General features: G+C 38.9%; 1 protein-coding gene across 2 annotated transcripts; it reads right to left on the reverse strand.

Moving 5' to 3' along the window:
- Window positions 1-6,038: 6,038 nt before the first annotated feature.
- LOC119533398 (solute carrier family 25 member 39-like) lies at window positions 6,039-7,500 on the reverse strand. Of its 2 annotated transcripts, XM_037835440.1 has the most exons (2): window positions 7,129-7,226; window positions 6,039-7,087 (listed from the first exon to the last, which is right to left on the reverse strand). In XM_037835440.1, exons 1-2 carry the CDS (start codon window positions 7,224-7,226, stop codon window positions 6,382-6,384), a joined length of 804 nt encoding a protein of 267 aa, XP_037691368.1. In that variant the 3' UTR covers window positions 6,039-6,381. The 2 variants fall into 2 exon arrangements, with proteins under 2 accessions (XP_037691368.1, XP_037691367.1); XM_037835439.1 differs by having other exon boundaries at window positions 6,045-7,500.
- Window positions 7,501-15,619: the final 8,119 nt, after the last annotated feature.

The raw sequence follows: 15,619 nt of genomic DNA on the forward strand, positions 1-15,619 counted from the left end.
ATTTCAGACTGGCCTCCCTGCCTCTTCTCTACACTTTCCATCCCTTTCCAAAAGCCTTAATATTCAAGCTATCCAAATGAAGACTTCCCATGTGTAGAATGAGTATCAAAAGTTTCTCACTGCTTGATCAAATTACATCGACAAGCTTGAAAAAACTGTATAGGGACGATGGGATTTTATCTCAAAAGGCCAGAGCTCCTCTTTGTCCCCAGTTCCTGAGAACGAGCCTCAGTTCCCTGTTCAGACTTGCAGACTCTCCCTCTCAATCCCTGTCTGGCAGGTGGAACTGGGTGCTGTCACCTCAAGGTCCCGTCAGCCTTAGCAGATGGCATGATGCTGCGGGCAGGGAAGCAGAGGGCTACCTTTTGGATTCTGCGTGTGGGAGAGATCACTGCTACTAACTGAGATTAATCTTTGGATATGGCCTCTCCAATCCTGGAATTCAAATGCAGATGTGATTGTAAAGGAGCTTGACAAGTCAATGGCCATCTCTTAACCTTGTTTGTGATGAAGAAGGTAGCAGGAGACATCTTTGTAAATGGAAATTAGCTGGTGTCCACAGTTTAGGGATGTTTACATGTTCAATTTAAAATACAGAGAGTATTCTGGTAATATTACCTCATATTTGTATAGTAAGTTGTTCTTTTTGCTACTATCTGATATCATTTGATTCTCATAACTGTGAAGTAGGGAAGTGAATGCTTCTTTGGCAGGTTGAAGAACCAATATTCTAAAATTTCCAGGAACTTGCCTTAAGTCATAGAGCAGAGCTTGGACAAGAGCACAACCTCCCAGTACCTAATTTGGTGCTACTTTTCTTTCCCATGTAGTTCGTTGTGCATTAGCCTCCCAGGCTCTTTCGTTTGGAATGAAATTGTGGCTCCTATGTCTTGTTTGTTTTGCTCCTTTTAAAAATTTATTTTCTTTATCATGATTTATCACATACACACAAAAAATACACAAAAACGAAATAGATATTATTGAATTTTTATAAAATAAAGACCTCTGTAACATCTCCAGCACCGTGGATGCCCTTTGTGTGCTTCTACCCAGGGCCAGCTTTGTGGGCGTGTGGCGTGCAGTAGCACAGGACCCTGAGCTTAGGGGGCACCACAGCTGGTTTAATGCTCTGCTGTCACAATTTAGAAATTCTTAACAATTTACAAACAAGGAGCCCATGCTTTCATTTTGCACTAGGCCCTGCAAATTATCTAGCCAGTCATGCTCCTACTCAAGCACATGCCTTCTCTTTCCCCCAAGAATAATCACTATCCTAACTTTCTTGATAACCCCTTCCTTACTCTTCTTATGATTTTATAACCTCAGTATGCATCTTAAACATTAAAGCTTATTTGACCTGTTTCTGAATTTTATACAAATGGAATCATGTAATATATTATCTTTGGTATATGGCATCTTTCACTCAATCTTTTGGGATTCATCTATGTTGTTTGTAGCTCTCATTCATTCAGTTTCGTTGCTGCATAATATTCCAACATATGAATATATCACAATTTATGTCTATTCATTCTACTTCTGGTGGAAATTTGAGTTGTTTTTAATTTTTGACTATTATGGATAAGGGTGCAATAAATGTTCTTGTGTGTGTGTTTTTGTACAAAAGTACATGCACTTCTCTTGGGCATTATCAAAGAGTGGAATTGTGAGGTCATAAAGTATGTGTTTTCTTATCTGTAGTAGATAATGCCAAACTGTTTTCCAAAGTAGTTGTTTCAATTTACATTCCGTGCAACACTGTAAGAGAGTTTCCTTGCTCCACATCCTTACCAACACTGTGTATTGTCTATCTTTTTTATTTCAGCTATTATGATGGGTGTGTACTGACATCTCATGGTGATTTTAATTTGTATTTCCCTGAGCAGGAATGAAGTTGAGCACCTTTCAAAAAATTTATTGGCAGTTTGGGATATCCTCTTTTAGGTAGTTCCTTGCTGATTCTTTTATTGTGTTATTTGGGTTTTGTTTCATAGTAATTTATAGGAGTTCTTTATGTATTCTGGATGGGAATCCTTTATCAGATATATGTATGGCAAATGTCTTCTCCCAGTATGTGCCTTAAAGATATCTTTTGATAAAGAGAAGTTCCTAATTTTAATGTAGGAAAATTTGTCAATCTTTACGGCTAGTGCTTTTATTGTCATGTTCAGAAAATCTTATCCTTTCCCTAAACAATGGAAATAGTCTTCTAAAAGCTTTATTAATTTGTCTTTCCCATTTAAATCTACATTTGGGGTTTATTATGTATGTAATCATATTATCTGTGAATAATGTTTTTCTTCTCTAATTTCTATAATTTCCTTTATTTTTCTTGCATCACTGTACAGATTAGGATCTTTATTCAGTACAAAGGTGATTAGAAATGGCAATAGTAGCATCCTTGTCTTGTTCTCAAGCTCAAAGCGGAAACTTTCAATATTTCACCATTAAGTATAATGTTTGCTGAGGTTGTTCTTAAATAGATACATCTTTATCAGATTTAGGATGCTCTCTTCTAGCTTGGTAAGATGATGTTTTTCATAATTAATACAGAATGTGCTTCATCAAATGTTTTTGGAGGGCATCAATTGAAAACTTTTCCCTTTATTCTGTTACTGTGGTAGATTAAACTGTTTAATTTTCCAGTATTAAACAACCAGAGTATTTCTGAATTATAAATCCAATTTATCCATGCTGTATTATCTTTTTATATAATAACTGAATCCAGGTTGCTAAAATTTTGTTTAAGATTTTTGGGTTGAAGTTTGTGACTGAGAGTCACCTGTAATTTTCCTTTGTTATGTGCTGTCTTAGCTTGCCAGGGCTATTATAACAAAATACAAAGACTGTTTGGCTTAAACAGCAGGAATTTATTGGCTCATACTTCTGGAGGTTAGAAGTCCAAAATCAAGGCATCAGCAGAATATGCCTTCTCTGACATCTGTAGTGTTTGGGTGTGGCTTGCCAGCAATCTTCCATCACAAGATCTGTCTCTTTTTATCTCCTCCTGTGGCTTATACTTCTGTGTCCAAATTTCCTTTGCTTATAAGGGCTCTAGCTGACCAGATTAAAGCCCACCCTGATTTAATTTGGTCTCACCTAAATAGGCTGTTTGATGATCCTATTTACTGATGAGTCCACACTGACAGGACTGTAGGTTAGGACTTGAACTCAAGTCTTTGTAGGGGATATGATTCAGTCTATCACATATGTCTTTATTAGATATTTAGTAGAAGGTTATTTTGGCTTGGGAAGTGTTTCTTCCTTTTCTATTCTCTGGAAGAGTTGTGTTGCATTGGAATTAGCTGTTCCTTATGTGGGTGATAGATTTCACTACTGAAAGTTTTGGGTTTGGAGTTTTAATTATGGTTCAATTTCTGTAATAATTTTAGGAATATTTGGATGTTCTATTTCTTCATATGTTAGTTTTGGTTAGTTGGATTAAAATGCTTCTGTCAATTTCAACTAAATTGTATAAAATATTGGCATGAAGTTAAAAAATACATTCTCTTATCATTTTATCTTTTATAGGTTCTGTAGCAATGTTCCTTCTTTCATCCCTGATTCCTGATTTTGGTTATTTGTCTCTCTCTCCTCTATGATGGTTAATTTTATGTGTCACCTTGGTTCAGTTACGATGTCCAGTTGTTTGGTCAAACACTGACCTAGGTGTTGCTGTGGAGATGTTTTGTAGCTAGGATTATCATCTACAATCATTTGACTTTAAGTGAAGATTACCCTTGATAATGGGGGTGGGCTTCATCCAATTATTTGGAGAACTTATGTGCAAAGAATTGAGGATTCCAGAATAAGAAGGAATTCTTTCTCAAGATTGCACCTTCTAGTCCTTCCTGAGTTTCCAGCCTAGGGAATTCAGACTCAAGATTTTAACACCACTATTACTGGAATTTCCAGCCTCCAGCCTGTTGTCAATTTATTAATCATGTTGCTCAAATTTTCTCTATCCTAAATTTTTCTGTGTGTCCTACCAGTTGCTGCCATAGTGTTTGTGGATTTGTCTATTTCTCCTTGTAGTTCTATTTATTTTTCCTTTAAATATTCTGAGGTTTTGTTATTAGGGAATACAATTTAAAATTGTTTTATTTTCCTAGTAAGTTAAATCTTTTATCATTTTGAAATGTCCCTTTTAATCTACCGTAATGCTTTTTCCCTTAAAGTATTCTTTAATTGATACAAGTAAGTCAGCAGCAATATTAAGGCAGGGCTTCTGGTGACAAATTCTCTCTTGTTTTGTTTGTGTGTTGTTTGTATCCTCCAAAAATCACTCCCTTATCTTCTGGATTCCATTGTTTAGTTGAAAAATCAGCTCTCAATCAAATTTTGCACCCGTAAGTGTTATGTATTTTTAAGTGGCATATAAGTAGTGAATTTTTCCATCCTTTTACTTTCACCCTCTCTGATTCCTTGTATTTTAGACATATTTTGTCAATAGCTATAGGTTTTTTCCCTCAAGAAATCCAGTCTGACAGAGTTTGCCCTTTTATGGGAGTCTGTAATCCATTTACTTTTAATGTAATTATTGATATAAATGTGTTTAAATCTACCATCTTACTATGCCAATCCTTTGATTTTAATGTCTTTCTCTGGAACCTTTTAAGATTTTATTTCCACCTCTGGTTTGTAAATAGCATATAGTTGGGTTATGCTTTTTTTTTTTTTTTTTTTTTTTTTTTTAAATCAATTCTGCCTATCTCTCCTTTTTGACTGGAAATTTTTAATCCATTTACATTGAACATAACTATTTGTAATGCAAAATTTTCTTCTGCCATTTTGTTATTTGCTCTTTATATGTCTTATACCTTTTTTGTCCCTCAATTTTTCATTAACACCTTTCACATTTATTTGATTTTTTTGTAGTGTACCATTTTGAGTCCCTTCTCATTTCCTTCTCTGTATCTTTTTCAGATTTTTTCTTTGTGGTTAACATGGGGCTTTAACATTCTAAATCTATAAAAATCATGTTCAATTTGATACCAACTTCAACAGCATACACGAACACTGTTTCTATACCCCTCTGACCCCTCCACCTTTTTGTTTTACTTGTTATGTATTTTATCATTATACACCGTCTGTCCGAAACCATAGATTTGTCATTATTTTTTATGCATTTGCATTTTGGAACCTGTGACAAGTAAAAAATGGAGTTACATACAAAAAATACAAATCAATAGTACTGGCATTTCTAATTACCAATATGATTGCCTTTACTGGAGGTCTTTATTTCTTCATGCTACTTCTATTCACTATCTAGTGTCCTTTCCTTTCAGTCTGAAGAAATCCCTTTAGCATAACTTGTACGGCAGATGTAAAGTGATGAAATCCTTCAGCTTCTGTTTCTCTGAGAATGTCTTAATCTCTCCCTCCTTTTTGAAAGACAGTTTGGCCGGATGTTAAATTCTTGGTTGGCAATTGTTTTTTTGTTCTTTTTTTTTCCCCAGCAATTTAAATATTTTGTTCCACCACCTTCTTGCCTCCATGAATTCTGATGAGAAATAGGCACTTAGTCTCAGTAGGGCTCCCTTGTACATAACATGTTGCTTTTCTTTTGCAGCATCCAGAACTCTGTTTGTCCTTGGCATTGAAAAATTTGACTACTGTCTGCATATGGTTTTCTTTGAGTTTATCATGTTTGGGTTTCATTGGACTTCTTGAATTTGTATTATCATATCTGCATAAAATTTTGGGAGTTTTCTGCCATTATTTCTTTGAATATTCCTTCTGCCCCTTTCTCTATTTCTTCTTCTTTTGGGACTCCCAAAATGTGTTCATTGATATGCTTGATGGTGTCCCACAGGTCACTTAAGCTCTGTTCACTTTTTTTCATTCTTTTTCTTTCTGCTCTTTAGCTTGCATCATTTCAACTGTTTTGTCTTTGAGATCACTGATTCTTTTTTCTGCCAGCTCCAATCTGCTATTGAAACCCTCTGGGGAATTTTTCATTTAAGATATTGTGGTCCTCAACTTCAGTAGTTCAGTTTGGTTTCTTTTTTTTGAAGTTCATCATCTTTAGACTTAAGGAATTAACAGGGCAAGGGTAGGGTTGACAGAAAGAGGCCCAGGGGTTTTGGCTCCTGGGGGCAGGCCCAGCTATGGCAAACACAGAGATAAACAAAGGTGGGGTATTAGCAGATTTGGTCTTGAACTCATGGTTGGGGGGAGTGATAATCCTTGGTGGTGGGGAGCCACAGGAAGCTGTCTGAGGAGGACCGGAGGGGGCCCAGAGGGGCAGCAGCCCTGAGCCCTGGGGCTCACGGTTGGAGGCGAAGGGAACAAGACCCCTCCCCTCAGTGCTGAGGAAAAGGCACTTGGCTCAGTGTCCTCCTGACCTCTCACCCCATCCCCAGAAGAGATCCCTTGGCCCCTTCACCGGCCCGGAGGGCGCTCCTGGTTGAGCCTCTGGAAGAAACTTTTGCCGAACTCGTAGGTGCTGATCATGATGGCGCACGAGGGGGCAGCCTTGATGATCCTTGGGAGAAAGCCTGTGAAGAGGCCCCTGGTGCCTGACTCAGCCTGGATCCTCCGCAGCAGCAGCCAGGTAGAGTCGGCACATGGGGGCGTCACTCGCATGGCTTCCGTCATTCCCAGTGTGACCTGGCGTTGTGTCTTCACCACATCAAAGGGCAGAGTCAGGATGGCTGCCACCGTCCCTGAGATGCCACCAGCCAAAAAGCTGATGCCCACGGATGTCTGGTCCTTTGGCCTGAACCCACTCAGCCAGCGCTTCACCAGCTCATAGTTGAACCAGTACAGGGCTGAAAAGGGCACATCTCTCAGGGCAGTAGGACCCCAGCCCAACCACAGGGAGCGCCAGCTGCCCTGAGCCACTGCAGTCCAGACACAGGTGCCCAGCTCACGGTATGACACATGCTGGGCCTGCAGCTTTGTCCGCACCAGCTCTAGGGGGCTGATCACAGTCACGGTGCCCAGGCGGGCCAGCGCGCCGGCCACCATGGGTGCGTAGAGATCAGGGGTCAGCGCTCGGCCACACAGGAAGGCCTTGAGTTGGTCGTAGGCAGTGAAGTAGACGGCAGTGGCTGGCACAGTCATCACTAAGGTGGCCGGGAGGCCGCTCCACAGGGTCCTGGTGCCCTCGTGCCTCACAATCTTCACAAAGGCATCCATGGTGCCAGTGAAGCGGGTGGGGTCCTTAAACCAGGTGGCACAACGGGCACTGTTTGGGCACAGGTACAGGGGCTCCAGGACACCATTGCAGTACAGGAGGCAGTTCCATTTGGTGTAGGAGAGACTCCAGAGTCTGGAAGGAGGCATCAGTTCGCTGGCCACTGAGGGACGCTGAGACTGCAAGCGCACCTTCACCACATCCAGGGGTGTCATGAAGAGAGAGGTGACCACAGCCCCAGCACCCGATGCCACCATTTGTTGGAGGGGGCTAATGCCCCCTTGGTGCCGGTCATTCATCTTGTTGTTTCAATTCTGGTTCTAGGCCGGGGCTCGCGCAGAGCGGGGCCTGGACCCGGACGGGCCCATAGTGGCTCCGCGGCCGCTACATCGTCTGCGCGCTCCCTTGGTTTCTTTTTAAAGTTTTTATCTCTTTATCGAATTTCTCATATTGCTCATTGTTTTCCTGATAGCCCTTAATTTTTTTCTCCATGATTTCCTCCATCTCCTTGAAAATATTGATGATCAATTAAAAAATTTTTGTCTGATATACTCAACATCTGGTCTTTGATGGTTTGTGAATTTTTCTTGTTCTTTTGGATAGGCCATCGTTTCCTGTTTCTTTGGCCAGTAATCTTTAATTTAAAATGCAATTTTATTGAGATAGATTCACACACCATACAATCCATCTGAAGTATACAATCCACTGGCTCACAGTATCATCACATAATTGTGCATACATCTCCCTGATCAATTTTCAAACATTTTCATTACTCCAGAAAAGAAATAAAAAATAAAACCCAAATCCTCCCATACTCCTTATCCCACCCTTTTATTGGCTCATAATATTGGTGTGGTACATTTGTTACTATTAATGGAAGAATAGTAAAATATGACTATAGTCCGTAGTTTGCCATAGGTACATTTTCCCCATCTACCCCCCTATTATTAACATCTTGTAATAGTGTCATACATTTGTTCTAGTCCATGATAGAACTTTTTAATATTTGTACAGTTAATCACAAACATTGTCCACCACAAGATTTACTGTGTTATACATTCCCATGCTTTAACTTCCAACTTTCTTCTGGTGACATGCATGACTCTAAACTTCCCTCTTCTACCTCATTCACTTATCATTCAGCACTGTTAATTATTCTCACAATAATGTGCTACCATCACCTCTATCCATTTCCAAATGTTTGAGTTCAACCTAGTTAAACATTCTGAACATAGCAAGCAACTGGTCCCTATTCTTTAGCCCAATTCTATATCCTGGTAACCTCTATTCCAAATTTGATGTCCATTGAGTTTACATATTACAATTAGTTCATATCAGTGAGGTCATAAAATATTTGTCTTTTTCTGTCTGACTTATTTCACTTAACATAATGTTCTCAAGGTTCATCCATGTTGTTGTATGCTTTTGGACTTCATTTCTTCTTATGGCTGAATAATATTCCATCATATGTGTATACCACATTTTGTTTCTTCATTCATCTGTTGATGGAGACTGGGTTGATTCCATCTTTTGGCAATTGTGAATAATGTTGCTATGAACATTGGTGTGCAAATATCTGTTTGCTTCCCTGTCTTCAGATCATCTGGCTATATCCCAAGTAGCGGTATTGCCGGGTCATAAGGCAACTCTATCCTTAATTTCCTGAGAAACTGCCAAATTGTCCCCCACAGTGGCTGTACCATTTTACAGTCCCACTAGCAGTGAATAAGCATTCCAGTTTCTCCACATTCTCTCCAACACTTGTAGTTTCCTGTTTGTTTAATAGTGGCCATTCTAGTAGGTGTAAGATGATATCTCATTGTGGTTTTGATTTGCATTTCCCTAATAGCTAGTGAGGCTGAGCATCCTTTCATGTGTTTTTTAGCCATCTGTATTTCCTCTTTGGAAAAATGTCTATTCATGTCTTTTGCCCATTTTTAAAATTGGGCTGTCTCTTGTTGTTGAGTTTTAGGATTTCTTTATATATTCTGGATATCAAACCCTTATCAGATATGTGATTTCCAAATATTTTCTCCCATGTTTGTCCAGTAATCTTTTGTTGCACACTTGTACATTTTAATATTTTAATATGTTAACTCTGGGATTTAGTCCCTGAGCTATCTGTTCCTTAAGGTGTATCCAGCAAGTTAAATGACAGAGATTTCCTTGAGTACTGGTAGCTAATGAAAACAAACAAACCAATGCAAAGAAACACCTTTCACAGTCTTTGCAATTTGTTGTGCTTTGGCCAAAGCTCTCCAAAGTTTAGGCATCCTATCAAGGATATCAGCCCTCAGTGAATGTGAAGTGCAGCATCCTCACCATCTCTTCTGATCCTGTATCTTGTCCTGGGCTTGTGTTCACTTGTCACCTTAGAAATCCCCTCATTTAAAGGAATTGAACATCCCCCCTACAGCCTAGGAAATAGACTTCCTCCCCCTTTTCAGATACTCTGCTTATGTCTTAAAGCTGGTAATCCTTTGCCCCAGGCCACTTAGACTTAATTGTTTCTTACACTGCTTTAGCTGTCTTCAAACTGCTTCTGCCAGCAGGGTAAATTCTGGGAAGGCAAGCCAGAGATGTATTTCCTGCTTTAGTCTTTCAGGATGCCACCTAATACATTGGCATTGACATACAGCCACTCCAGTATGCCCATAGGGGTTAGTCTGCTCCTTCTGGAACAGAGCCAGGGACACACAATGGGAATGCAGCCTGGCTCCACACCACCCAATGGCTTATGGAGTGATTTCTATGATACCTATTCACAGAGAAAACAGGATCTTAAAAATCATTTAGTCTAAACAAATGTGGAAATTGGGGAGCAGAAAATACAAGTAAATAATATTCTGTTATGAGACAACTATAACTGGAAGAATATGTCACCCTAGATGAAAGAGAAAGGACAGAATGAATCAACCTACAAGCAAACTGGGTAATAAAGTGACAAAGTTTGGGTTGAAGTGATAGGACAATCTTCTCCCCTTGTGAAGTTCAAGAAAGGGTGGTCCTAGGAAAGGCAATATTGGCTGTTCTTATGTGAGAGAGGGAAATAATAATATTTTGTGTCAGAAATTTTTGCATTGTTTCTTTTTACCCTTGACAACCATATGCAATCTATTTGAGGTATGTTTTATCCCTATTTTTAGATGAGAAATTGAGGCTTAGCAAGCTGCAACCTGCCTTAAGTCACCAGGTTAGTAAGTGGCAGAGCTGGGAAATAAGCTTTGGTTTGACCTCAAAGTCCATATTCTTTTCTTTTTTTTTTTTAATAATTTTTTATCAGAGAAATTTTAGCTTTATATAAAAATCATGCAGATAATAGAGTTCCGTATATAATCCCCCCATTATTAACATATTGTGTTAGTGTGGTCCCTTTGTTGCATTTGATGAAAGAACATCATTATAACAGTACTTTTATAGTCCATGGTTTACATTAGGTTTCACTGTGTTATACAGTCCTATGGTTACTTTTCAAAATTTTTATACAAGTAACACATGTATAAGCTAAAAATTTCCTCTTTTAACCATATGCAAATGTACAATTCAGTGGTGCCAACACTCACGATGTTGTGCTTTCATCACCACCATCCATTATCAAAAATTTCCAATCACTGCAAACAGAAATTCTGCACCAATAAGCATGGACTCCCCATTTCCTACCCCCACCCAGGCCCCTGGTAATCTGTATTCTAGTTTGTGACTCGATGAATTTAATTATTCTAATTATTCCATGATCTATTTTTATGCTTTTATGCCCCTACAGTTCTGTTAGGGTCATGACTTCTCATTTGAGGACCTGTAAATAAAACCATATCTTAGGAAACCATCTTTCTCTAAGTTACCATGGAGCCTCAAGTAGGGATACAGTGGGAAGAGGGAGCTCCTGTCATGTCAGAAAGGGCCTCTTTGGAGAGGCTGTAAGGTGGTCGCTGGGAGAGCCCTCATTGGGGCCGTTCATGTCCTCTTATATGGCACACAAACCCAGAAGTGGAAGCTGAAGATTAGAGGTGACCTGATTCTCTAGATTAGCACCCTCTAGTACGTTCCCCATTGCTTAGGCCCATGTTTTTCTTTTCGCAAATAAATCCTTCTAAGTGCAATGGTTTCTCAGAAGTAGCCAAATCACTCTGGTCTTTGGAACTAGGCTGCAAACCCCGGAAGATCAAATTCTGGATATTTTGGTAACTTTTTTTTTTTGACTGATAATTCAAGATAATGGTACTTGTATTTGTGTAAATGTATCTAAGTATGCATTCATCATACTTATAGATAGTAAACAATTATAAAATTGAAACATATATACAAAGTAAATACCTCAAAAACTACTAAACCAATGAGATCCAAATTCCACACTGATTTAAGAAGACTTAGTTGCTGATCTCAATGTGACTTTGAGTCTTTAGTTTTGCATTTCTTTAGTCAAACTGTTAAGAAATCATTCATTTAGCTCACCATGATTTCATTTGACCTTCAGTTGGCACAAATGCATCATTTCTATTTTAATTCTCTCTCTGCTTGCTTTCTCCTTGTTTGCCCATGTAAATTAAAATAGTACCACTTGATGCCAGTACAAAAGAAAAATGCAAGCGCAGGCATTAATATTGAGTGGAAATACTATTTATAAGGTGGTTATCTACATGGACCAAAATATGCTTTCATAAATCTTTTAGAATAACATCACAAAGAAAAAAAAAATAAAAATCCTGTTCTAGGCAAGCCAACAAGATTCTCTTTCCACCCTCAATTTGTTCCCAGCTGACTTGGTCTGTGCTTGTCTTCATTTTCCTGGTTCTAAAAGTTTAGCTCTGCAACTTGTCCTCAGTAGATATTTTGGTAACCCTTGATGTGTTCTAGAACTTTAAGCATAAGAGAGGGTATTTTGTTTCTTGAAGGATTTTTATCTTGTTGTCTATTGCTGTTCTGGCTGGCATAAAACTGAGTATGCTTATCTGTTCATTCATGGTTTTTCTTTCTTTTCACTAATAATAAAATGCATTCCCACAGAAGGATCTAATTTTGGCAGGAAATATCTTCAAAATGACCCTGAATGATATTTCAATTTGTCTTCAAATCAAGCACTGGACATGGCCATAATACTGGTAGATGGCTCTGGGAAATTGAGCAATATGTGATCTAGTTTTGTTTAAATATTCTTTTCTGAGGAAAGGACATTGCCTACCTTGTCAGAGATATTTCCAGACTGACTTATGAGATGGTTACTTCAGGAAAACTCAAAGGTAGATGTTCTGGTTTGCTAATGCTGCCATTTTGCAAAATACCAGAAATGGATTGGCTTTTATAAAGGGAGTTTATTTGGTTACACAGTTACAGTTTTAAGGCCATAAAGTGTCCAAGGTAAGGCATTAACAATTGGGTACCTTCACTGGAGGATGGCCAATGGCTTCCGGAAAACCTGTTAGCTGGGAAGGCACATGGCTGGTGTCTGCTTGCTCCCAGGTTGCATTTCATAATGGTGTTCTCCAAAATGTCAGCTTTCAATGGCCATCTTCAAAATGTCTGTCTTAGCTGCAGCTAACTGTGAGCTCCTTCTCTCTGAGCTTTTATAGGGCTTCAGTGAACTAATCAAGGCCCATGCTGAATGAGCAGGGCCACACCTCCATGGAAACATTCAATCAGAGGTTACACCCTAACCAAAGATGTCACTCACAGTTGGGTGGGTCACATCTCTATGGAAACACTCAAAGGATTCTAACCTAGTCAACACTAGCATGCCTGGCCCCACAAGACTGCATCAAAGAACAGGGCTTTTTCTGGGGGACGTAATATGTACAAACCAGTACAGTAGATAATGGTGACTTCTCCTAATCTTACAGTACTCCCCACATGGTTCTCACCAACTCCTGTTCAATTTTTGCCTAATTCTTCTCACCTACAGAAGGAAGAAAACTCTGGCAGGTGTGTCTTAGCTGTTCCTTGAAGGATATATTTGAACAACTCTATTCTGGTCTGGCTTTTATAGACATGCTGGTGTCTCCAAAAGTCTTGGGCAAGAGATATTTGACTAGCTCACAAAAGGTACACTAAGGTTTGAAAGGACAGTAATGTATGAAAAAGAAGCATCTAGTTAGAGGATGAAAATGAAATAAAATCACTCATGTGTCAAGACCTTATCATCTTTTTCCATGGATCATTTTTTTTCTCCTGGATCAGTAATTTCGATTTCTGTGATTTGAGAGATAGGATAGTGTCTGAGTGTGTTTCTTTGGAGTGTCAGAATCGTAGTTTCACACTTAGCAATTGCAGGAAAAGGTTGCCAACATCTCCAAGCCTCAGTTTTCTTATCTGTAAAATGGGGTTGGTAGTTATCGTCATCTCATAAGAGTTATTATGAGGATTAAATTAAGTAATGCATATGAAATGCTTATAGTACCTTGCATATAGTAAGCCTTTCATATATATATATATATATATATATATATATATATAATACTATTATTAAAATAGTCAAAGAAAGATCTATTCTAAGCCATTGAACAGGTGTGATTCCATTTACTTACTGGCTGATACAGCATTAGTGAGAATCAGTCTCTCCATTACTCATACAAGAAGTACAGGCTTATGTTTCTGGACTAAAATCCTAGAATTACCTTTGAGTCTTTCTTTTCTCCACTATTGTTTATAAAGTCCTAGATAGGATACACCTCACCGTCTTCAAGATAGAGAATGTTTCTATTCAGAAGAACAAGATAAATACATGTCTGCTCTGATTTGCAGGCAGAGGGAGGAAAGTTTTGGAGAAAGGGGGTAGGGAAAATTTTGAAAGAAATCTGAAATTTAGTTTTAGGACAAAAGTAGGAGGCAGGAAAGAGGGAAGGAGACCAGAGAGAAAGAACAGGGTAAGCTAGAGCGACAGATTGTATTTTTCCAAAGATGGCTGTGCCAAAATAAATCCCATCCCACATATTCTTCCTAAAATGTGGCATTGATGTTCCTCCAGCAAGAGGTGGAGTCTGTGTTCCCTGCTCCCTGAAACTGGGCAGACTATTGCAAATGCCTCAACAGTAGAATAGGATGATAGTGCCTAGGTGTGAATTCTCAGTCTAGGTCAACTGAACAATGCAAGCAGGCCTGGGAAAGGCCCACGTGGTGAGCAATTGAGGCCCTCATCCTACAGCCAGAACCAACTTGCCAGCCGAGTGAGTGGATGAGCCACCTCAGAAGTGCACTTTTCAGCCCCAGTCAAGTCTTAACAGTTTTCCGATGCCTGCAGATCTAACTGACATGACTACAACCTTATGAGACGCTTTGAGAACTGCCTAGTCCAACATTGCCCAAACTGCTTATCAACAGAAACCGTAATAGGCAAGAAGTGATTATTAAGCCACTAATTTTGGGGGTGATTTGTTATGAAGCAATTAATAACTAATATAGTTAATGTCTCTTACTGTTCATCATCATGCAATGATGGGAATGAAGCAAATCTTACTTTGAGAAGACTTAAGACCCAGAGGCATCCAAAGTGAAGAAATGCAGGCAAGGAGCATAGGCCAACAACTTCAAAGTCTTTTTTTCCATGCATCCATCACAGTGAGGTGAAAGTGGGCAGCTGGAGTTTGAAGTGGCATATTTTGCCTTAGGAATTTATGGCCTGTTGGTGGGAACCATAATCTTACACAGATTATTTATTTAAAGCAAAGGCATAAATGTATGTTTATAAACTGAACAGGCATCATGCTGCCCAACAAGTGAGAGTAAATCTTGGTTAAAACAGGAGATCCTTCCTAAGGTGGACTGAAATTTCTTCTGAGACTCTTATGAGACACAGGCCTCCACCCTCTCCTAGGTGCTCTAATTCAGAACAGAACCTTAATGTTCCTTGCTAACTGTGAGGCAGATTCTTCTTTTCAAAGAGCAGTTTTAGAACATTTATCCCTAGTGGAGTATTTTGAAGAGAACAATTTAATGTGATGAACAAGTTGAGCAGTGGGAAGGGGGTTGGCCTGGGTATCAGAAGATTTGGCTTCTAGTCTTGATGTGTTCACAGCACTGAGCATTGACCTTCAACAAGTCCTTTGTCCCCTGAACTTCAGTTGTTTTTATTCGGTGATATACATTTTCTCTAATGTCTAAAGATTTTTATAGCTCTATGACTCTATGATTTGATTTCCCAGTGATAAAGTTTCCCCCAGATAATAACAATGTCTGTTCAATAAATATTTCTATATACATTGGGATGTATTTTGGCAAACATCTCAGAACTCAACAGTGCCTAGCATTCAGGAACACTGAACAAAAGAAACAATTAAAAACAAGCAATTTCAATTCTATTTAAGCAGAAGTTTTCCTTAAAGTGTTTGATTTTTTGACCATAAAATAACCTGCATGCTTCATATCATTGCTTGAAAAGTATTTGTACCTTGGGCTTAGTGTCAGAACACATACAATTACATTTCTGTTCTGATGCCCTATTATATGTTATTCCAACCCATAACTTCAATAACCAATGAAATATGGTTTCCT

This window comes from Choloepus didactylus, chromosome 4 (genome assembly GCF_015220235.1).
Source record: "Choloepus didactylus isolate mChoDid1 chromosome 4, mChoDid1.pri, whole genome shotgun sequence".
Classification (NCBI taxonomy): domain Eukaryota; kingdom Metazoa; phylum Chordata; class Mammalia; order Pilosa; family Megalonychidae; genus Choloepus; species Choloepus didactylus.

Excerpts from the sequence above, each read along its gene's own strand:
- LOC119533398 (XM_037835439.1), bottom strand. The coding sequence starts at position 7,437 with ATGAATGACCGGCACCAAGGGGGCATTAGCCCCCTCCAACAAATGGTG.